The 23399-nt window shown below is 39.5% G+C and overlaps 2 protein-coding genes across 3 annotated transcripts in view; one reads left to right on the top strand and one right to left on the bottom strand.

Annotated features, from left to right (window-relative positions):
* Positions 1-266: 266 nt before the first annotated feature.
* On the top strand, positions 267-23296 carry ANXA11 (annexin A11). Of its 2 annotated transcripts, none has more exons than XM_027700080.1 (15): positions 267-339; positions 9352-9412; positions 10473-10585; positions 11930-12271; positions 12790-12877; positions 13274-13368; positions 13813-13926; positions 15039-15129; positions 15246-15325; positions 15505-15561; positions 16464-16557; positions 17316-17411; positions 20017-20075; positions 20657-20779; positions 21931-23296. In XM_027700080.1, the coding sequence occupies exons 2-15, from the start codon at positions 9361-9363 to the stop codon at positions 21988-21990; spliced, it is 1464 nt and encodes a 487-aa protein (XP_027555881.1). In that variant the 5' UTR covers positions 267-339; positions 9352-9360; the 3' UTR covers positions 21991-23296. The 2 variants fall into 2 exon arrangements, with proteins under 2 accessions (XP_027555881.1, XP_027555883.1); XM_027700082.1 differs by having other exon boundaries at positions 11930-12256.
* PLAC9 (placenta specific 9) overlaps positions 8115-23399 on the bottom strand; it is a 28567-nt gene continuing 13282 nt past the window's right edge. Inside the window, exon 5 of the transcript XR_003536909.1 lies at positions 8115-8125. The gene's annotated coding sequence lies outside the window, so the exon portion shown is untranslated. The remainder of the gene's footprint in view (positions 8126-23399) is intronic.

The raw sequence follows: 23399 nt of genomic DNA on the forward strand, positions 1-23399 counted from the left end.
TGAAAGGCGGAGCTCCTTTACCCCCCCTCCCCGCCGTGTGTTTTGTTTTTATCAAACGGGCCCCTCGCTGGAAGCCGCCTCTCGGTCGGACCTGCTGTACTGTGTTTCCAGCCCCGACCGGTGCCCGCTGCCGGCCCGGGCACCTCCCCGGTACTTTGCCTGGGCCGCGCCCGCCCCCGGCCCGCCCTCGCACCGCGGCGGGGAGGGCGAAGGAGCCGGGGCCGCAGCGGCTCCTCCTCCTCCACCGCCTCCTCCTCCTCCTGGTGCTCCCCGGCCCCGCCCGCAGCGCTACGAGCAGCCGGGACGGGCGGCGGCCGCAGCGACTCCCGAGCACCCGCGGTAGGCGCGACCCCCGCGGCGGGACGGGGCGGGGGGCGAGGGACAGCCCGTGTGCGGGGCCGTGCGGTGTCCCCGCGGTGTCCCCGCGGCGCTGGGGGCCGGGCCGTGTCCCCGCAGGGACGGGGACCTTGGGGCGGCAGGAGCCGGGGTGACGGGCAGCGGCCCGGGGCTGGGCTTAGGGGAGGTCGGGGCGTCCTGGAGCTCCGCGGTTGGTAGGAAACGACTCCTGTTTCCTAGGGAAATGGGGTGGTTTCGGAGGAGAATGGGTGTTTTGCTGTTGTGGTTGCAGTTCGGTACTTTGCCTGTGCCCGTATCTTATCTCGAGCTTGTAATTTAGATGCGTACAGTTAGAAAGCAGCCTAAGATGGTAGCCTGGACATTACGCAATGCTTTTTTTTTTTTTTTATTCCCCCCTTCTCCCCCGAAGGTCCCATTGTGCAAACTGCAGAACTTTACTACCTCTTATACTTTACTACTTCTTATACGACATGTACTTAGAGTGACTTCGAGACACTTAAGTGTCTTAAAACCAACACTCTTCAACTCTTGCTACGTGTGTGCGACAGAAAACCACACAAACATATTGAAGAAAGGTGAAGTTCCTCTCTGTCCCCATCCTGTTTCTGGGCAGTAAGGGAGTATTTTCGTGGGATATGTTTTTCTTTCTTTCATAGATTAATGGTAGTTCCTGGAAGCTCCTTCCTGATAAGGAGGGACAGCTGAGGGACAGCGTTCTTGAGGGAGTGGCAGAAGCATGTAAGGCAGCTCAGCCTAAAACGGAGCCAGATGCACTGGGTCAGAAAGACTGAGATGAAGGTGTGGAGAGAAAGCAGACTGGTGAGAGAGAAAAAAAGTGCTGGTGCAGTGTGTTTTGATGAAGGAGCTCGTTATTAGGGTTTGTGCATCTAAAAGCCTGGCTGCTGTAGGAGGTGGGAGGTTCATTCCCTGACAACCCCCGGCACAGTTATTTTCTGTTGAAGTGAGTCAGTGCTTTACTGGAGCACTCACAGTAATCTAGAAACAGTACAAAACTAGTGCGAGTGTGTGCCTGCTGTAAAGCTTGAGTATATGAACGCTTTCCCCCTAGCTTGGCTATTTCTATAATTTCCTGTTTTGCAAGCTGCTGTGAGAGTCATGTGGACCACTCTCCTCCCACTGATGCAGCAGGATAACTTGCACTGAGCATTGCTTCCCGTTTCACCTGTGGCCCTGTCCCCACTGCATTTCTGCTGAATTTTTTTCTTCCTGAAAGTGCCTCTGTAGCTACTTCTTGTGACTTCTTTCCCCCCTGCTCCCAAACCACTGGGAGAATTTGTTGTATAGAATACTATAAAGATTCAGCAAGATTTTGAAGGGCCTAATGATTTTATGTCAACAATATTTATGCATCTTTCTCTTATTTGACCTCAGTATGAGGTCAGAGGCCAAATGTCTCTGTGAATCTGTACTTAAATTTTCTGGAATAGTCATCACATTCATTCATATGCTTTGTCACTTCTTTAGCTTGTTCTCTATAATCCCCAGAAGTTTTGACTCATTAGACTGGAAATTCTGTGAAATGTCAGAAGTCACTAAAAGATATAATGAAACCAGCAGTGGGATGAATATATTTCATGGGGGCCTTTATGTAGTCAAATAAAAAACATTGTAAAGATGTAGTGTTAGGTAACAAAATACTGAACTTGATCTACTACAAAAAGTCAAGCCAAGAAATCTGTCTGCTTTGAAGTTCACAGGAGATGCTGTTTCCTAGACCTCTAGCAAGTTTCAAAAGATGGACCTTCCAGAGGGTCTGTTCAGTAACATTGCATTAATCAGAGCTAAGACACAGCTTATATAGTTCTAGTTCTGTTATAGAGATCTAGGGATAAAAAAGGAAGCTGAAGTTAAAGCAGAGTTGTAATTGAAAACAGCAGATGGTTTAATTGTGGCTACAGAAATAGCAGGACTTCTAAACAATTTGAAAGTTTCATTTATGTTTAGCCAAGGCTTTATGTAATCATCCATAGAAACTTTTCTGTCAGTTTCAAATTGCAGTTAAAGGCTTCCATTACATTAAATATACAACTGAATAATGGCACCAGTGTAATTTCTTGTTTTATTTCGTACATTTATGTCAACTACCTTGAAACATGTTTCTTATTGGATATATTTTAAAAATGTATTATGTAAACTGTTGGAAATAGGGACAGAGACTTGTTAGCTATATGTAGTGACTTTTTTTTTGAGTTTCTCTTGAAGAATGTGGTAAAAGACTTTTTTGGAGGAAAAAAAAAAGAGGAAAAAGCTGCATGTTTACCCCTCAGTGAGCAACACTTTCACCTATTTGAAACTGGAGTTGTTGTCACATACAGAAGCGAAGGTCGTCCCTTTGCTTTTGCCAGTTTGTTTGAAAGCAGGTGTGTTTGATGTAAATGCTGAATTTCCTTCAGGCAGTTGCCCAAGCTAGGAAGAATGTAATGCAGTGGTAAAAGCAAATCAAAGGACAGCAATAACAGTGGCACTCCTATTGTTGCTCCATGTTTGTTCCAGATTTTATCAGAGCTCACTGCAGAATCTTGATAAGAGGTTAGATGCTGGCTGGGGCAAGCCTGAAGTCACTTACGGGTCAGAGTAGGGACTCACTGGTGCCCATCTAGGACACAGTTTTTCTTATGTGCTTGTGATTGACCAGGCAGCCAATCCTGCCTATGCTTAGCAGCTGTTTTTTTGTTTGTATATGTGCAGTTGTGTCCATACTGTTCAGCTGTGACAGATGCTGAGTGTGGACCAGTGCTAATCACTAGATTGTGTAAAGTTAGACTGAATAAAACAAACACAAGCCCACACAGTCCCACTACTTGGCTGTTCCCTGTGCAGTGCAGAGTGTCAGTGGTGTCTGATATGTAAAAATGTCCTTTTCTAAGATACACAAAGAAAGTGAACTAAGTCCCTGCCAGATACTGCCTCCTTTTTTCCCTTATGCTTTCTCTGACCGAGAGAGGAGATACTGTCTTATTGCTAAGGGAGGGTTAAAAGTGTTTTGGTTTTTGGTTTTTTGTTGTTTTTTTTTTCTTTTAGTACAAAGTGTGGGTGTGGTGGGGTTTTTTTGAGGGCATTGGGAAAGTGTCGCTGGTAGGTCATTCTGTTCTTTAGCTCAGCTGTTCTCTTGAGGAAGCACCGGACTTCACCATTTCCTTTCTTTTTTGGAGTCATTAATTCAGTTCAGCTGTAGGAGAGGTGGGCATCTGATTCAGGCTTTTGGATCTGAACTTCTGGCAGGCTTAAGAACTGTCAAACAAATCCATCCCATATTAAAAATATAAATGAGTTTTAAAGCTTCTGAAGGCCTCTGTTTGTGCTAAAACTTTACTGTAGCCGTACAGTCAACATGCATATGAAGTGATACTCGCTGTGATTAATTTCTGCATCCCAAAGACCTCTGGCTTGGGTCAAAAAACATGTTAGTTTTGAACTTTGGGCTTGCCAATTGTTCTAGATTAGGTGCTTAAGTTACCTGAAGCAGACAGCACAAATATCCCTGTTATTGTTGCTAGAGATAACAACTTTAAGCTTGGAAAATTGCACTTATTGCATAAACAGTGCACCTCTCTATAGTGCAAGTAACTGATTATTGGCTACATTTGACAGTGTTTTAAAAATACTCGGTTTGCTATTAGCTAGGAGAATAAATGCATCTTACAAATGTTAGGATTTAGGGGGAAAAAATACTTACTTTTCAGTGGTACACTTTTAGGACCAAAGCTTGCTATATCAAGTGCAGGCTGGGTTTGAAGGCCATTGTCTTGCTTTCTTTTCACAATGCTTGTTTATGGTTGTTGTGAAATACCTGTCTTTCTAGTTTACTACCCTAAATTCACTCTTTCATGAGTAAGTCTGTTCCTGGAAAGAATTAATGAACTGTAAATCAGTAAGTCTGTATAGTCTGGAATGAACGGGGGTGTGTCCATTTGCTCACTCATGAGTGGTAATCTTCCTGGTGTTGCTGGACAGCTGCGTGTGTAAGCCTTCCCTGTCTAGAAAGCATGAAAGCCATCACCTTTATGAAAAAGCTGATGTATTTGCACACTCATATTTACCTGTTTTTCATCTGTGGCGTCCCCAGGCTGTCAGCCTGGTGCAGGGCACAGAGGTTTTGTGCACAGTGTACAGTACATCCATACAACCTTTAGCTAAGGTCCTGTGCAGGTCCTGCCAGTGTGCCTATCTTTGGTGAGTTGTCACTTGGACAACTTGCTGTTATTTGGCTTCTTCTGCAGCCCAAACAGCGTAAACGTGGGAAGTATTGTCAGAGGAGTTTTGTCATCCTTTTGTTTTGTTACCTCGCAGGGCTGGGGAATGCTGGAACCCTCCTGCTTTTGCAGTGGGGCCACTCCCTGGCTCTGTGCTTCAGGCTCGGGCACAGCAACTAATTAAAAATCGTTGGTGTGAAATGAACAATCAGGTATTTTTCTAGTAATTGTTTTAGGGTACTGAATGTCACACTATTGCTTTAGTTCATGCAGTCATTGGTATGTACCTATTCTGACTTGCACAAATGATGTAAAAATTTTGTTCTTGCATGGTGGAACTTAAAATAGAGGAGCATAAATCTCTGAGGCATTAGTCAATCGGAAACATAATTCAGACTATTTATAGCATGACTGGTTTTTGCAACAAATTATTTCTATGACAAGTTATGAGTTTGAAATAGAACAATCTCATTCCATTGTTTCTTCACACATCTCTTAAACTTAATTTGGTATTATTTCTTGCTTCTTACATTGTTTGGAGAGTATATTTGTGTTGTCATATATGTTTTGACTTGCAATACTGTCCTTGGAATATTTAAAATACAAGAGTGTGCTACGAAAGGAAGCACTTGGATCAGGGCAGAGTAGGAAGCCAAAGTGAAATCACCCTCTTGGAATTAACTCATGTTTTTGCTGCACGTGGATCTTGAAAGTCCTTGCAGCTCGTTTAAGTTCTTTGGGTTTTGTTGCCTTGAGCATATATGTAGGGCTTCTATCACTGAAAAAGTTGCATGAATGTTCTTATTCAACATTTTTGTAGCTCAGTTGTGGCTTATGTGTCTGTCTTCCCATTCAGCTTTTCTTTGTTGGACTGGCAACTGCTCTACTTTACTTTGACTAGATTTGCAAGTGCTACCTTTCTGATGCTCTTCCTTGTTCCCTGCTTATGCCAGCAGGTCAAAAAGTGCTAGATTATCTTCCAATAAAGTATTTCTAGAATAGTAATTATTATGATGGTATAAATTAGAAGGATCATTGAAACTGGCAGTGCTCCTGAATTGCAATACTAGGAAGCAATTGAAATGGACAGTTTTTTTAAAAAAACCTTATTTGAATTTGTTTCTGTTTTGCCATCTGTTCAGAGCTGGTTTGGGTTTTTTTAAGGAAAGTTTTTCTATAGGAAGTAGATGATATACTAGTACTCTTTAAATATGTGTTCTTGGATGAAGCCCAGTAAAGGTAAGCAATGAGTGATAAGATCTGTGTAAAAGAGTTTTCCTGAGTTTTGGGTGGCATGAAATTAGCCCTGTTGGAAGAGGAACCCATTCTACTACATTATTTTTTTGATAGTGAAAGGAAGACTAGACAGGGAGTCACATACACAGAAGACTTAATGAGAAATTTTATCTGTCAGGATGAAAAATATTTCACCTGGTACAAGAGAGAACAACTTGTATGCTGCAGTGCTTGAGTCAAAGATGAATCTTGCTCAGGCTCATAAAATAGCAGTTAGCTGGTGTGATGCTGACTGTGGCTTGTCCTTGTCTTGCAAAAGCACAGTGTTGGATGCCTCAGTTCATATCTGATGAAAAACGACAGCGTATTGTAAGGTCATAAATTCTGTTCTGCTGGTTTCTGGTTTCACAATCAGGGATCAGTCTCGGAGCAGGCACCGTAATTTATAGCTTTAGGCTGCCTTTTCTGCTGTATCCTGGTAATTAACCCTGTGGAGGAGTAAAGGCCAAGGGTTTAGCCTTACTCGATGTTCCCTGTGAAATGGGCATAATGAAACTAATTATTTTTGGTAAATAAAGGTCATGGTTTTTCATCCGTTTTTTGTCCTCAAATTATTTGAACCTTGGCATAGCTGGACCCCGAACAGCAGTCACTAAATAAATTCCAGCAATGGGTGTGAATGTAGTTGCTGATCTTATTTCTGTTGTACCTTGAAACAGAAGTTTTCTGGCAGCCTTACAGTTTTATTCTTTACTTCTGCCATCGTTATATGTAATTTGTATTTTTGATACAAATTTCTTCAGTTGTAGTCCTTTTTCTGCCGTGCTGTGTCTTAGAGAAGCATATTTTCAAGATTCCCATTGAAAGTATATTACAGATTTAATCTCTTATGAGCAGTTCTGTTTCCTCTTACCTTTGCCAAGCAGCAGGAAAATGCTGAAGAGCCTGAGCACTTCATGGCTTGCAGTGTGAAGCACGATAGCAATCAATGTTCACTGTGGGAGTAAAACCTCAGATCTTTTATTTATAGAGTCCTGAGGTCGATCTCCAGGGCTGAACACTGGGAATAGGGAGAGGACCTTAACAGTATTTGTTCTCTATTTCCTTCAGGGCACTCCCTCTTTCCATGTGTGGTTTGGTTGTTTGGATTTTTTCCTCCTCTTATGCACTACTTTTTTTTATGACTGAGCAAACACAGACCTTGCTGTTCCTGTATCCTCCCACGCAATATTTGTATAGCAGGGTGGATTTCTGTATCTTCTGTTCCCTGGCCCGTGTCACCACTTTGTTGTCAGTAGCCAAGTGCTGCTTGTCACTAACAATTTTAGTAAGGTGTTAGTGGATGTAGCATCAGAAAGTTTGGAAGATGGGATTTGAAGATGAAATGGAGACAAGGTTGTGGGAATGGTTGGGAAACTTACCTTTCTATGTTAATATTTCTTAAGTTAGAGAATTGGCCAACAGAGACTCAGTGAACTACAGAAAAGGCAGTCATCAGGGAAGTTTTTGAACATGAGGAGTCAGTGTGTTTGTGTATCTAGTTTGCCTGGAATCAAACCAGTCTGGGAAAATTTCCCCTTGGAAAGGTCCTGGATAAATACAGTGTTCGAAAGAAGCAAGTGGAACATTTTTATATAGAGAGTAACATTTTTTTTTCAGGTTGCTAATGAAGTTAGCTGTTACTTCTCAACCTCAGCTTTAATTACCAAAAGACTCTTTTAATTTTTTTTTCAATTTAAAATGAATATTCTATATAGGATTAAAAGCAAGCAAACAACCTTGCTAAGAAAAACAAGGTCTATCCCACCCTCTACCACAACAAAAAAAAACAAAACCAAGCCTTTTGCCTTAAATTTGTACCTAAAGCTTTATTGAAAAGGCATCCTACAATTTTTTTGAGTATCCTGTCATTATTGTATTTGCATGTGAAGCTAAAAAATAAAAAATAATTATGGTTGCACCCGAAGAAATAAAATTCATTACAGTGCTGTAATAATTTGTATCTAAAAATGTACACATTGACATTATGCATGCTAAGAATCCAGATTGTGTGTGTGTTTTTGGTTGTTTTTTTGAGTGACTTGGTAATAATTGTTGATTTTTATTTTTTATGCTTTATTATGTAAAGCCTATTAGTGAATTAGAGAGGCTCTGAAGTGCCAGGCTGCCTTCTCTTGAATTTTTTTTAATCTTTTTTTCTTCTGACCTCTCTCCCATCCCATACACCTGAACCTGCTGAGAAACTGTGTTTGCTTATTGAGTCTGTTAGACACTTTACATACTGGAATAGGTAAGGTAGGGTTATAACTTCTGATCTCCTCTGTTCATTTCAGTTTCTCTTAGTTGATTTCTCTCTCTTTTTAGATTTAAATTAGTGCATGCAGCATGAAGTCCAAACAGTTTTTAAATAGATTGAAGATTCCCTAATTGTATTTTCTTTACCAAAAAAAAAAAAAGGTGTTTTTCCATTCCACTGTTGCTGTGCAAGAGAACCATGCAAACCAGAAAGGAAAGTTAATACGATTATGCAAAATGAAAACAATTCCACAAGAACAGCACCACCACCCCCCTGCAACGCAAACCAAATCCAAAACAAAACTCCACAGCTGAAATCCAAAACATGGCAAAACAAGCCAGATGCAAAAGGTAGGGCTTTAGGGGAAAGAGGGGGAAAAAAAAGGAAAGGGATAGTTTGCACAGCAGTTCTAAAAATAGACAATGGGAATTGTCACTAAAAATAACCTCTAAAAAGTTGAGATTCGTTGTGGATGTTTTCTTTATCTGGAACAAGCTCCTTGAGTTACTTTTACCATTGTTCCCGGGAGTTGTTCTGTTTAAAATAAGGCCTTTTGTATTCTGGAAGACAGTTTTAATTTTGTCCTTCATTTAGCTGTTCTTCCTTTTTGACCTCCACTTCTATTTTGAACATCTAATGACTCTGTGCACCTCTGTGCTGACAGAGGCACTATCCATTTTGAGATCCAATTTGTTCTAGTGATCTTACCCTGTCAGTAAACCCTCCATATTTTATGACAATGCCGTAAGCATGAAGGTGTATCCCTTGTGCTTCTTACTCTGACCTTGCACTTTAGCAGATGTCTGCATTTAGATGCCTTCTAGCACTTCTCATACAGTTACTCACTTGAGATGTAGCTTGTTTGTCAAATGATTTTCTACTCTTGATTAATCAGACTGTTCTGTATAAGCTGCAAACTTATGGAGATTTTAATAGCTCAATAAAGGAAGCATGTTCAAGTAATACATCCTCACCAACAGAATAGACCAAGTAAGCAGTAAGTAGCAACTGGAACAAATAAGAAAAGTAGTCTGAGGAGTGACTCTGCAACTACTTAGCTATCTTAATATGTTTATTAGTCCAGCAAAAAGAATGGTAAAGAGGTTTCTCAGAGAAAAGCCTGGGCAGAGTGGGCAGTTTATGTCTAAATTTTGGTAATTGGCTATTGCATGCATGTTACCTCTTAGTTGTATGTGGTGTAATGAATGAAGCATTACAGAAAATAACTGTATCCCATTTGCTTTTCAGATCTTTGCAATGAGTTACCCGGGCTATCCCCCAGCAGGTGGATATCCACCAGCAGCACCAGGTAAGTTGCTTAGATGAAGTAAACATTAAATGGCAGTGGTGGTCCTGTCTGGAGTGGAAAGGTGGCATGGACAAAGAACAAGACTGCTGGATGTTTTCTTGACTCACCAAAGCTTTCTGTGTGCTCTTTTTAAGTCCTGTTTCATCTGTGCTGGGGATTCTGATTTATCTAATATGTGTGTTCTGCCATGTGCTCATATAAAGTCCATTTTCATTCATCTGAGATGAAGCACTCAGCACTAGGAGATGGTCACAGTTTGAAAAAATTCAGAAAGTGTCAAGGATCTGTTGGTACTGAGTCGTGAAGGTAGCTGGTGAGAAAAACAAGTATGGGGAGGAATCAGTCACACTGCTTAAAACCATATCCCACAAAGAATTAGGCTCTTTATTATGAAATTATCCTTAATTCACTATTCTTAAGCAGATGGTTGCATATGGAAGGCAGAGTGCTGTTAAAATATGCAACTACTGCTTGGTTATCAGGGTGAACTTTACAGTTTTTAGTATTGTTGGTAGAAAGAAAGTGGCCAATTGGAGTTAGGCAAGCTAATTCAGGAAGGGGAAGTGATGTACAGTGAGAAGCCAGACTACCGGGGAGGATAAACTCTATTTCTCAGCAGAGTATTCTGGCTTAAGTTAGACCATACTGCTGTGTGCAGCCAAGTTTTATGACTTGGGTATCTGTGAATGGACTGTCGTGCTCTGAGGGCATCTCTCAAATTTGCAGCATCAGTGGAATTAATACTGTCTTCCTACTGGGATACCTGGACAACTTGATAGTTAAGTGAAACTACTCTCTAGTCAAAGTATGGTGTTTATTGTGTTAAGTCTTGAGTGTTAACCTTGAAATAGGATTAGAGTTGTAAATGAGACTTTACAGATTTGGACATGACTAGAAATATCCAGTGAAATTTCTCTTTATATAATAATTGCACTGCTACCCTGCACCTCTTCAGTTGATTTTCCTGTAGTGTTGAACACCTATTACATTAGAAATTTAAGTGGTAAGAAGTTTAAAAAGGTGTAGTTTCTTGTTTCAGCACAGCTATGTTTGATTTCAGGTAGCGGTCCTTGGGGTGGTGCTGCCTATCCACCTTCAAATCCACCTCCAATTGGTCTGGAAAATGTGTCTGGCTATGCAAACCAGTTCAATCCCAACCAAATGGCTGGAATGGTGAGTTTGCTTTCATTTAATGTGACTTCCTTAAGTGTAAAGTTGTGTTTCTGGCATTGTCACTGAGAAGTTTATCACTTGAATTCTCTGCCTTTGTGTCTAATCTGTTTAGGTATTGAGCATTCAGTATCATCTCTTGAAGAAAATGGTTGCTGGAAGCTATTCCTTGCTTTAGGAAAACAGAGCACTAGTTAAATGTTGATTTAAGAGTCTAGCTTCAAAAGTCACGGACATAAAACTAATATAACTTGGCTTTTGCTGTGTAGAGGAGTGGGGAAAAAGACTATTAGCACAGAGTATCCTCTGTTAATATATTCACATTGGCAAACACAGTCCAGATTTTGCCTATTACCTGGATTTTGCCCAGTCAGAGTAAGGAGGTATCAATGACTCATCCTTGAAAAGAATATAGGATTGACTATCTCTTATAAGCACTGATGTTTAACAGATGGAAGTAAAAACCTTTTACATTGATCGAAGAAAATGCAGATGTTTCCAGGGTGATTTTTTTTTTTTATAGAACAGAAGTGAGTGACACTTCTGACAACTTTAGTCTTCAGAAATCTGTTCTGCTGCATAACGAGTGCAGTTTGTAGGAAGACATTTGCAATATAGATGCCTTCCCGAGGCAGTGATTTAAATGAAGCAATTTGGCAGCCAGCCGGCAAAATGAGCAACAAACTATCTGGGGTGCATGTGGCAATATCCACAGCAAGTAGCTTCTGATAATGCTGCAGTCACTGAATATCAGTTCTGGTCCCTCTGTAGAAGAGGGGTCGAGCATGTCACGTGGGGAGATGATATTGCTGTGATGTATCTTTGTGGCAGTTTCTGCAGAAGTCTTTCCAAATGTAGTCTGTGAAATCCTTCAAGTTGTAAACTACTAACACATCGAGTGTCTCATAAAACAGCCAAAGTTTGCTCAGAGTAAGACCCTTGCACTCAGGGGATGCTGTGATCATGCAAGGCAGCCATGGACAGAGAAGGATTAAGCATAGTTTTGTGTTGCTGGGATTATTTGGCTTAAATTTTTAGAATCAGAGGTATGTGGCCATGGGTGTGCTTTGGTGTGAGTGGTGTGGGATGCAGTGGCAGTTATGTGTCTGGCTCTGCTTCCTGATGCATGGCAGCTGATGGTCACAGTGAAGCAAGAGGCAACTGAACACAGGCGGGTTTTTTCCATCCTCCTTGCTAGTAAGGCATGATTAGTGCAAAGTTCTTTTGTAGATGTGTAAGTGTCTGTCTGTGTTGGTGAGGTGGGAGGTTGTATTGTATTGAGCACATTACTGAAACTCAGCTGTTTGTACCCCTTCCTGTCTTTTGCTGTATTGGCTGTCACTGCAGGCATCCAACCTGGCAGGGACCTTTGGAGGAAATGCACCACAAGGCATGTATCCTTCAGCACCTGGGGGTTATCCACCAGTCCCTCCAGGTGGCTTTGGGCAACCTCCTCCAGGACAGCAGCCTTCCTATGGGGGGTATCCACCATCAGGAATGCCAGCTTATCCAGGATACCCAGGCCAGCCCACACCACCACCTGGTCAGCAGCCTGTGAACTACCCAGGACAACCTCCAGCAGCTTACCCAGGGCAGCAGCCCATGCCAAATTATCCACCAGGTCCAGCTGTGAATCCATCGATGCCCTCTTACTCAGGAACTACAGGACCTGCAGTCTCTCCTGTAACAGTAAGAGCATTCACTGCCTTTTTTTTTTTAATTTGAGATGTATATGTTTCTCTACAATTTCTTCATTGTAGTAGTGTAAACCAATCCTCAAATTGAAAATAAAGTTATGAAAAGAAGTTTGAGTGAAGAGAGAGAACCTTTTCAAATGGAACAATATAGGTGCATATGACTGGAAATGAATGCTGTTTTACTGCATTATTCAAGAAGAAAGATTCGATGTGAATTCAAATATAATGAATGTTGTCTTTCCTAACTTTATGAAGTATTGCCAGTTGTATGTACAGTATCATCAAAGCTTAATTATTGGACAGCAGATTTAATATCAATGAGCCTTCTTGACCTTGCATTAATTCGTGTGTGGAAATGAACAAATTTTTTTAGGTAGGGTTGTTTTGAGTTTTCTCTATTACTTTACTCACAAAAAGAAAATTGGTAACAGTAGGCATCTTTCCAAAGTAGTAAAACACAGTATTTTACTGTTTAATGCTAATGTGCAACTCAATTTGATCTCATTTTAGCATGGAAACCGAGGCACAATCACGGATGCACCGGGTTTTGACCCTCTGAAGGACGCAGAAGTCTTAAGGAAGGCCATGAAGGGATTAGGTGAGCAGTCTGTGGATTTACGGTTCAGTTAAAAGTAGAATTGCAGCTTGATTCAGCACTGATCTTTCTCCATTGTTACACATGTACTGAGTGGGGTAGTTCACCTGTGATTGTCCTTGGTTATCAGAAAAATCATTGGAAGTTCATGTAGGCATAAACAACATAATGAGTTTGGTTTAGTTTTTTGTTGGGGTTTTTTTTTGTTGTTCTTATTATGTTTGACTGGGGGTAGAGCTTGCAGTTCTGTGGCCGTACGCAAGAGTAGATATTGTAGGTGAATTAAAGGCATGCATGTCCTTCAGCTGGGTTCAGAAGAGTTTAGGATCAAATGGAAACAGAAGGCTGAGTCCTCACATGACATGATGTTCATCCTGTGGTGTCTGTGTGCCTGTACAGGAACCGATGAGCAAGCCATTATCGATTGTCTTGGAAGTCGTTCGAACAAGCAACGGCAGCAGATAATGCTGTCCTTCAAAACAGCTTATGGAAAGGTAAATACTTCGGGAGAACAGAAGGAAGAAGGAATATGAGCCTACATTCCTCCAGTGGAAGTCAGAAGGCTTAGTGTTTGGAAAAAAAGGATTGGAAAGAGGTTTAGGGGAAGACGGTTTGTAAGCCATAGCCTGCTCAGGGTGCTACTTTTTACCTACTCTTGAATTCTTCATGCAGTGTTTCAGATAAAACATGTAAAGCAGTTTCTCTCCTAAATCATTACTTTGACTCTTTGATCTGTGCAGTCTATTTAATTGGACCTTAGTTACCTCAATGTACATACTACATTATTTTGGTTTTAGTGTTAAGTGGAACAGCTTTACTTTGAAGATACATTATTGGTGCTTGTACATAAAGAATTCTAATTAAAATGCATATTTTTCGTATTTACTTTTGTTAAGTTTGGTCTTTATGCATTTTTCCTTGTTTTTCCTTGTCATTAGGATTTGATCAAGGATCTCAAGTCTGAGCTATCAGGTAACTTTGAGAAGACAATCTTGGCAATGATGAAGACACCTGTCATGTTTGATGCTTATGAAATCAAGGAGGCTATAAAGGTTTGTGTAGGAGATACAAATTTATAAGACAGAGGAAATAGTTGAGCTGATAAAATATTTGGTTGCCATTTAAAAGCTTGGACTTACCTTCCCTCCTCTCTGTCCAGATGTTCAACCCACTGTTTGACTGTTCTGTACTCTGTTTCTTGGGAGTATGTGATAGTAAAATGGAGAAATGTTGTTCCCATAGGTTAAGGGTAGAGACTTATTTGATAGGTTTGTGTTGTAACAAAAAATATATTGATAAAGAAATACTCAGAAAAGGCAGAAACCAAGTTCTAACAGCCTCTGCAGTTAAGTCTTGAGTAAAGCACTGAGGCAGCTCTCTTCTAAGCCAGCCACTGTATGGGGAGCCTTTATTTCTGGGGTTTTGCTTAGAGCTGTAATAGAACTGGTTATAAACCCGCTCAACTTAAGGGTTTCCAGGAACTTTACAGTTGGTACTCAAGAATAGTTCAGAACATTCTTTTCATAAACATTTTGGTCAGCGTGTACCATTTTTTTTATCTTTTCGCCCACCTCAAAAGTGTGTTTTCCTATCTCATGCTGAACCTTCTCTAAAATATTTATGGAAGTTTTGAGTACTTTATAGCAATCAGACTATTTTATAAACATTTAGATTTTTTTAAAGAAAACCAGGTCAAACATTTGTATTTTTAGACAATGTTTGAATGAAGGTCAGTACGTATATTTACATGACCTTTAGTCACAATATTAAACTATCTACGAGGATGAAATAATATTAGCTCTATTGTAATTGCAACTGCTATCTATTAGTTGGTGATAGTTACCTGTTAGAATTAAATACCTGTTAGAATTAATCTTTAATGGTAAAAAAATGGATTCTTAAAATGTCTTAAATCTGGGATGAAGGATGACATTTTTTAAATGAAAACTTGTTATCATAATTTCAATTATCTGTTCAATTTTGTATCTTTAATACATATCTGTGTCTTAGAAACATCATTAGTAACATTTAAATTGCTTTGTCTTTTTCTATACAAGGTTATATTCTGAATTTTTTTATATAATTTTATTACATTTCTTTTATACTAGGTTGTAGGAGAAAGATGAGAATCTGAAATCTGTTTTCTTCTTATGCTTTGTTTTAGGGTGTTGGCACAGATGAAAATTGTCTCATTGAAATCTTAGCTTCTCGCAGTAATGAGCATATTCAGGAACTCAACAGGGTCTATAAAGCAGGTTAGATTTGCTCCATACAAATTTTCTTCCTTTTCTTACTTAATCACTGACTGATAATATGAATTTAGGAAATGAGCAGGGATGTATGATGATTCATGATTGCACCTCTTTTCCAGAATTTAAGAAAACTCTGGAGGAAGCAATAAAAAGTGACACATCTGGGCACTTTCAGAGGCTTTTAGTTTCACTTGCTCAGGTACTTGCCTGCTGGGATTTTGGAATTTGGTTTGTGTGTGTGTTTGTAGGTGAGAGTTTTTTGTTTGGTTGGGTTTGCTTTGTTTTTGTTTGGTTGTTTTTGTTATTATTGTTGTTTTAATTTGAAAGGAGCTCATCAAAGCCCAACAGTAACACTTCTGTATCTTCTAATTCTTTCAGGGAAACAGAGATGAAAGTACAACTGTTGACATGTCTCTTGTCCAGAGAGATGTGCAGGTCAGTAGAAAAGCTTCATCATTTCTAAGTACAGTGAACTCAATACACTGAAATTTGTGTGGTTTCTGCTTACTGTTAGTTTTGGACACCTTGTGACTTCTCCTGATGCAGTGCTTAAGTTTCAGTGGATGAAAGTAATATGAAAAGCCCTGACAGAGCATTAGAGCCATGTAGGTGCATTACAGAGATGAAGCTCTTGGGTATAGAGTCCATAGGATATTTTACTTCTGTTCTGTCAGCTCTCTGGGTTTTCCAAGTGTTGGATGATGCCATTGTGCTGTTTATTAAGGAAATTGCCCAAAGAGATTTGAGATGATATGTGGATGCATTAAATTTTAATCTATTCAACACCTGCTTTAGCTTTTGTGTTTTATTTAAGGAACTCTGGATTTTTGCAGCAAATAAGGCACTTGGACTTAGTAATGCTTACCCTGTTACTTTTCCTGTATGTTCCATTTCCCCACATAGCAAAGGGAAAACCCTGGCTCATTTTAGCTTACTACTGTCATTTAAATAGCAATGTAATTAACTTTCTACATAGTATGCCTTAGGCAAAAGACAAGAACTTCCCAAAACACACCTAGAGGTGTAGAAAAAAAGCTAGATGTAAGGACTACTAGGAAGAACAGTTTTCAGGGACTTTTTAAACAATTTCCCTTCTTTTAGTAATCTGGAGCTCTTATGTTTGAGCACTTATGCATCAAGATAGAAATCCAAGCAGAACATATTATAGGAAAGTTAGAACTAGTTGCTGTTTATTGCTTGCTCCTGTTTTCCAGCAGTACATAAGCTAAGAAATAAGTATAAAAAGTGGAGAGGCTGTAAGGAAGCAAATCTGTAACTCAGCTGTTCAGCCTGACTACGTTTCTGAGTAATGAAGTGTGAATTCCCTCCCTGCTTAGGAGTTGTATGCAGCTGGAGAGAACCGTCTAGGAACTGATGAATCCAAGTTCAATGCCATTCTGTGTGCAAGAAGCAGGGCCCACCTCAGAGCAGGTAATGGTGTCCTAAACAAGCGGGAACTTGATTCTGTTGTGTGTAATGGTGAAAATGTACAACATTACTCTGTCCCCGGATTTCCCCCATCTGTAAAATGAGCACAATGAGATATCAGTGAAAAGCAGGGTGAATTCTGCTTTGAAAAGGCTGAACAAATGCTGCACATTGTAGTCATCTTGTTTAAATATCAGAGCAGGTAGAGGTCCTACTTGTTCAAATGTTTCTCTGACAAAAGAATTGAAAAACTAGAGTAGTTTGTTTTTGAATACTTGTGTGTGCACAAGACACTTGCAACCTTCCCTTCCCTTTTTACTTGTTAGTATTAAGTGTTACATCAGTCTGTAGTGGTGGGAATGTTTTAGTAACTACATAGAACTTTTAAAATGTTCTGTTGGGGTATTGAGGTACTTGAATGTAGGAAAGGGGTGTGTATGAGAACCTGAATATTTTCTTCTTAATTTTATTGACGCTCAAAGCCTTTCCTAGAAGAATTTTCACTATTCCCATTACAATGGTTTCTTGGTCTAGCCCTTTAACAAGAAGGACAGAACTAGACAGGCTAGAAGGAGCAAGATAAGGTGTAAATGGAACAATATGCTTGATAGCACAGTGTTAGTCTTTGAGATGCTAAAACTTGTGTGAGTACATTACACTATCACGTTGAGAAATGCAATTTAAATTGAAGCCATCCATCATGTACCAGCACCACCCATTTTTTGCAAAGCTAACTCCTGAAAACTCTGTTTTCTTAACAGTCTTCAATGAGTACCAGAGGATGTGCAACCGGGACATTGAGAAAAGCATATGTCGTGAAATGTCTGGAGACCTGGAAAAGGGCATGCTGGCTGTAGGTATGTGTCAGCTTAGCAAGTTCATTTCTGGTATTCTGCTACAGCTGAATTGGCTCAGGTGGCATCTGTGGCTTCAGATAAGGATGTTCTTGTTGGTAATAATTCCAGTTTCCTGCTTTTCTTGTTGAGCTTTCTGTGAAGTCACTTGTGGTTGGTAAAGTGGGGCACTTAATTCACCTCAAAATGACAGATCAGGCTCTTGCTTCAGGCAACTACAGAATTTAAATTTCACGTGTTAAAATGAGGAGAGAATTATTAACTGTACTTGACACTATTTTAAGAAGTGAAGAGAAGCTGTACCAACTGCTGAGTCAGTGAGAATGGAGTATTTGGGTCAGCCTTGGAAATCCAGCAAAATATAGGCACTGACTCTGATTAATTACATCTACCTCTTTTTAATAGAAAGAAAACTTAAATTTGATCACAAAAGGGTTATTTTTTTCACATTTCCTGTGTTTACAGATTTGTTAAATCTTTGTTTTTGATTGCCTCCAGTACTGAGGAGTGAAAAATCTTACCTCAGATCTACTGTTGTCCCTTCAGAGGTCATCATTGATTTCCATGAGGTTGGGGCAAGGCCTCCAGTTGTTGTGTAGTAGTTTTATCTGAAATGTTTTATTCTAGATATAATTGTGAGCCACTTTCTTGTCTTTTGTCTTTACATCTCCATTTCTTTTTCTGTTTATTACTGTAAACATACTGTGGTACCTAGAGCTCCTACTTTAAAGGTGTTTTTCTTTGGTTTTGAATATGATAGTGATGTAACAAAAAGCCACCAAAAAAAATCCCAACCCAAAAACCAGACACAAAAAACTCCCACCAAAATAGGAAAAATGAAATTTGCATCAGTTGGAAATGAGATATGAGAGGATATTTGGCTCAACCACAACAAATTTTTTTCGTTGAAGTTTGCAACAAAATCTTTCAAAATAGGAATCAGTTTTAAAAGCCTAATTTTTTTCACTCCTGTCTTGTGCATATATGAACTATGTAACTGCTGTTCTTACTCTGCTTGCCACAGTGGCACTATACTGGTCTTTCAATGACTCAAACTGGATCTAGCTCATTGTGTGTGATACATTTTCAGACCTTTTCCAGGATTCCAAATTTGTCACCTCAGAAAGTACTGTTAGAAAACCAAGCTTAGGGAAAAGAGGTATTTCACGGTGTTTGTAGTAAAAGATTGCCTTGGTAAAGAAACTTTATTCTCAGAGTTTGAAAGTCATTTGACTTAATGGAGCTTTGCAGTGACTTGACAGGTCTCCATGTAGATACAGATTCAAAACTGAGACTGTATCTTGCAAACAAGTCAGTAGCCTTCAGAACAAGGCTTGTCATTAATATTCACTGAGTAACTCCCTTTATTGAATAGATTTTGTGGAGTTTTTTCTATTTATATGTATATGCACATATCTCTAAATCAGTCAATGATGTTAACATCATTTGTTCTATGAACCTTATTTGCAGGAAAAAAAGGTTTTCTAATTGAAAATATTTAATTTTGCTTTCTTTAAAGCTTTCTGGATTGTACAACTGGTAACTAACAATAACATCTTTAAACATCTTAAAGTGCAAGTGTGTTGTTTTAGCTAAATACGGTGATACAGAAATGTGCATTTCATTTTGTCATTCATTTTTGAGTAGTTTTATATGTATCATTGACAGTTGTGTGATGAACTATCTCTCATCCACATTTTCCTACTCAGAAAAGTACTTCTTCCTGTATAGAATGTGTGTTGCCGTGAAATAATATTTAGATTTACCCCTTTGGTTCTGTATTGATTTTGTGTGATTGATTTTGATACCCTTCTGTGCTATAAAATGTCAAGTGTGATCTGTGTTCTCTGTAGTTTGCCACAGATTGCATGATTGTTTACTTGTAACCAACATTGCATCAATGTGTAGATTTCAATTCTGGTGAGTGATGGAGGATTCTTTCATTATCCCGATTAACGTGACAGTGATTTGATTTGGATTTTGCTCTTTCAGTTTTCTAGTGAACTGTGCTACTTAAATATAAAATCCAGTCATTACTAATTGAGCACATTAAGAATTTTTCAATCCTAATGAACTTGGTGGCTAAAATAAAACTTTAAAATAAGGGTTGTGGCAGCTCACCCTTAAGAGGAAGGAAGCACATAAGATTCTCTGCTATCATAGGTGGCTACCCAAGTTATATTAGGCAGTACTCGAATTGCCACACTTTGCACATGCATGGCTTGAAAATTCAGAACTAAGAAGCAGCTAGGAGCACTGTGTGTCACTTCAAGTCTTCTGCCACCTTCCCATCCCCTTTTCTTCCTTCGTAAGCAAGAATCTGGTCATTAGACTTTGAAGGTTCGTTGTGGCTGCTTCACACTAGATGGTTTCTAGTGACAGAAAAGCTTGCTTTGAGCCATGAAATGTAGGTTCTTTAACTTTATTGCAGCTACTGTTTGGATTAAAAAACATTTCAGTGACTAACAGAAGGAGTGGAAGCTGCATTGTATTAAGTGTATGTTTATGTAAAATTAAAGCATGTGACTATGTAGGATAAACTGAAAAAATTACTGAGTTCTGATTGAGGAGGAGTGCCTGATTTCTGTAATACTGTTTCTTTTTGCAGTTAAGTGTCTCAAGAACACACCAGCTTTTTTTGCAGAGAGATTATACAAAGCTATGAAGGTAAGTGGCTGTGACAAGTTACATAAACTTATAGTGTGGGGTTTTTTTAATTCTTGTACAGCTCATTGGAATGAACTGTTCATCTGAAGGGATTGCATTTTTTAGTGGGCAGATGACTAACAGGATGCAGTGATTATTATGAAAGGCTGGAAAAATCTAGCTAATTTTATCCACTTAACAGAGAGATGAATACAACCATACATAAAGTCTTCACTTGGTAAAACACAAATATGCTTAAAACTAATTGAAGTTGGTATCTCTTAAGTAGGGAAGTCTAGCAGAAATAAATAAATAGACCATTAAACTCACTAAATTTTCCTGTCCCCTTGTACCACTGTCAATCCCCTTCTTTTTTTTTAAATTGTTCTTGGGCAGAGAAATTACTTAGTGTCCTACCATGAAATTTAATTTGTTGAAACGTGATAGGCCAAATTCTTTTCAAGCTTATTGAAGTCAGTGGGGTTATGCTAGTAAACAGGTATTTTGGGGGGGGGTGAGTTATTTTATTTTTAACTAGTGCTGTATCATACAGCGTTTCCACCCATCATTAATACATTACATTGCTGTTCTGTTTGTTTCAGGGAGCAGGAACAAAAGACAGGACTCTGATCCGAATCATGGTGTCGCGCAGTGAGGTCGACCTGCTGGACATACGTGCAGAATACAAGCGGATGTACGGCAAATCTCTCTACACAGATATCACTGTAAGACTTGGAGATTTTTATCTTCCCTGCCACGACATCCTTTATGGGGTAGAACGTGGATACTGATGCTGAGTAGCGGTTAACTGCTCTGAGTGTAGCTGGCTGTGTTGGTTTGCTGCATTCATTGGGAGAGTGGAGGCTGATGTGCCAGAGAACAGACAGCACTTGCTTTTGCATGGGGGTAGATGAGCTAGAAATGGGAAGGAAGCTAACAGACAAGGAAGGAAAGAGAGATTGGTCCAGAGGGGTTTCAGAGACCTGGTTTCAAGTCTGGTCTCTGTCCCAGTCTCTGAATATGATCTTGCAGAAGCCACTCAGTCCTCCAACTGAGTAACAATGGTGCTCTGCTTCATATGTGTGTTGAAAGAATGTAAAGCTCCTAAAAATCTTGTAGAGGATTTCCTTCTCTTTCTCTTGAAAATACAAGATTTTGGAAAGAGACTAAACTTCAGATTCTTTAGCAGTTGATCCACCATCCTACTGTTGTTAAGAGCCTTAGCAACAGTCAGGAGGGCGCCTTGACAATGGCAGGGTAGTACGAGCTGGAGGAAAGTGACTGGTGCCACTTTCATTTACCTTGTAATGAGGGTGCCAAATCTGTTAAGCCCCTTGTTTATTCCTTCTGCTGTTGACACTGAAAGGCTGTAACTTGGTGGCATTTAGAAAGAATCCTGCAAAGATTCCGAAGGAATAGGTTTGTGCCAAACGTCTTGATTTGCTTGCCAGCAACTATATGGTGTTGCTGCCATTTGCCACAGAGGGTTACCCAACAGGAGCTTTTCCCAAGTGTGTAACTCTGAAGATGTGCTTCTATGACAATAGTTGCCTGCCCTGTAACCACCAATGTATGATTTTAAAGCAGTGAGACACTGGTGGGAAAGCTGTGCATCTTTCCCCCCCACACTTCTCTTTTGTTCTGACATTCAGAAACAGAACAGGCCATACCCATTTAATGAATTGAACTTAGTCAAAGCTTGGTTTCAGTAAATATGGAGCATGCATGTGCACAGTTATGTGTATGTAAACTCTGCTTCTTATTTCTGTAAAAGTAGAACCAAATCATCCCTGGAAAGAAAGTTCTTAGTTCTTCAACCCTGGCTTCATCTCTTTTGGTTGTTCTTTAACTTTTCTTTTTCTGCATTCCTTTCCAGGGTGATACTTCAGGAGACTACCGGAAAATCCTACTCAAGTTGTGTGGTGGAAATGACTAAATGGAACATGGAGCTTTTCTTAAAAAGCTTCTATTTTTATGTTTTTTCTGTAAAGCATCTTTTTTTTCTCCAAAAGTAAATGTGTAATGACCTGTTTCTTCTAAAGCAATTGCATTTTAAAAGATAATATTGCATATATCTTCAGTTCAAAAATAGTAGGTAATAAATGCCAAAAACACCCAAAATACCAAGCTTATGTGCCATCTGCTCAGGATTCTGTATAGCACTCTCAGCAATCCATGAATGGCAGGTCATTATTTCTTTTCTGCTTATATCATGCTGAAATCATGTTTGTTTTATAAAACAAAAATCACAGTTGTATGATTTAAGGTGTTGTTTTGTATAAACATTGCATGCCATTTTAATGCAAGTTTTATATATATGGTATGCAGAGTTGGTTTCAGGCTGTCTGACTCCCTGATATGTGGAGATAGCAGCTTGAGTTTTTGTGTCTAATTAAGACACAAAAGAAGTTTTAAAGAAGTTTTGTCAAGTTCTGTTTTCTTTCCTTGATTCTTTTCAAGGAAGATGTGTTCCACATTTCATTCTTGTGAAGGCAACCTGTCACGAGGCAGTAGTAGTGTTTACAGCAGTAAGGATTCTATGGTTAATGTTTAAAGGTTTTGCACTGTGCCTTAAATATATGTATGTAAGAAGAGATTATGAAATTAAAGCTGTCTAAGTCTTTGCAGATTATGCTTTTTGGTGTTCATGTTGATTTATTGTGTGAGTAATAACTCACTTTATGTCACTTTCTTTTTCCATGGAAGTTCTCTGCTTGAATCTACAGGATTATTAGGAAACTGTTCTGTCGATGAGAGCTTGGTACTTACGTGCTGTTGATGAGCAACTGTCTGTACATGATATATGTAATCTGTAGTTATTGCTCAGTATTTTCATTTTTGCATGTTGTATTTTATCTTGTTCTTGGAACTGTGAATTTTTATTCTCTGCTAGCATGGATGGCATCTCTCCAGCTTGTCGTTCTCAAAAATAGAAACATCTAGAGGAAAAAAAGTACAAGGGGAAGGGGGGAAGAGTTTTTTCTAACTAGGTCAGTGAGAATAGACTGCTTGTTCATCAAGAGCATGCAGACTCCTCTTATTTCACACACATAGGCATGCACTCTCTATTGTGTAAGGGGCAGGCAGGTCCTTTTTCCTAGAAGTTGTGTTGCTGTTTGTCTTGAAAGAAAATGGTGATGTTGTGGATTTAATTCTGGATTGTATTGTCACTATGGCAAGGGAGAAGAGTGTAGAGATTATAGAATATGGTTGCTGTATGTCCACATGATAAATTCTGGCCAGGATGTGCTGACAGGACTCCTGTTTCGATCAATGGCAGGAACGTGACATGCCCAAAGCCAAACCGCTCCATACACTCATTTCTATCAGACAATCTGAGCATGT

This window comes from Neopelma chrysocephalum, unplaced genomic scaffold, assembly GCF_003984885.1.
Source record: "Neopelma chrysocephalum unplaced genomic scaffold, ASM398488v2 Primary Assembly neopelma1_143, whole genome shotgun sequence".
Taxonomy (NCBI): domain Eukaryota; kingdom Metazoa; phylum Chordata; class Aves; order Passeriformes; family Pipridae; genus Neopelma; species Neopelma chrysocephalum.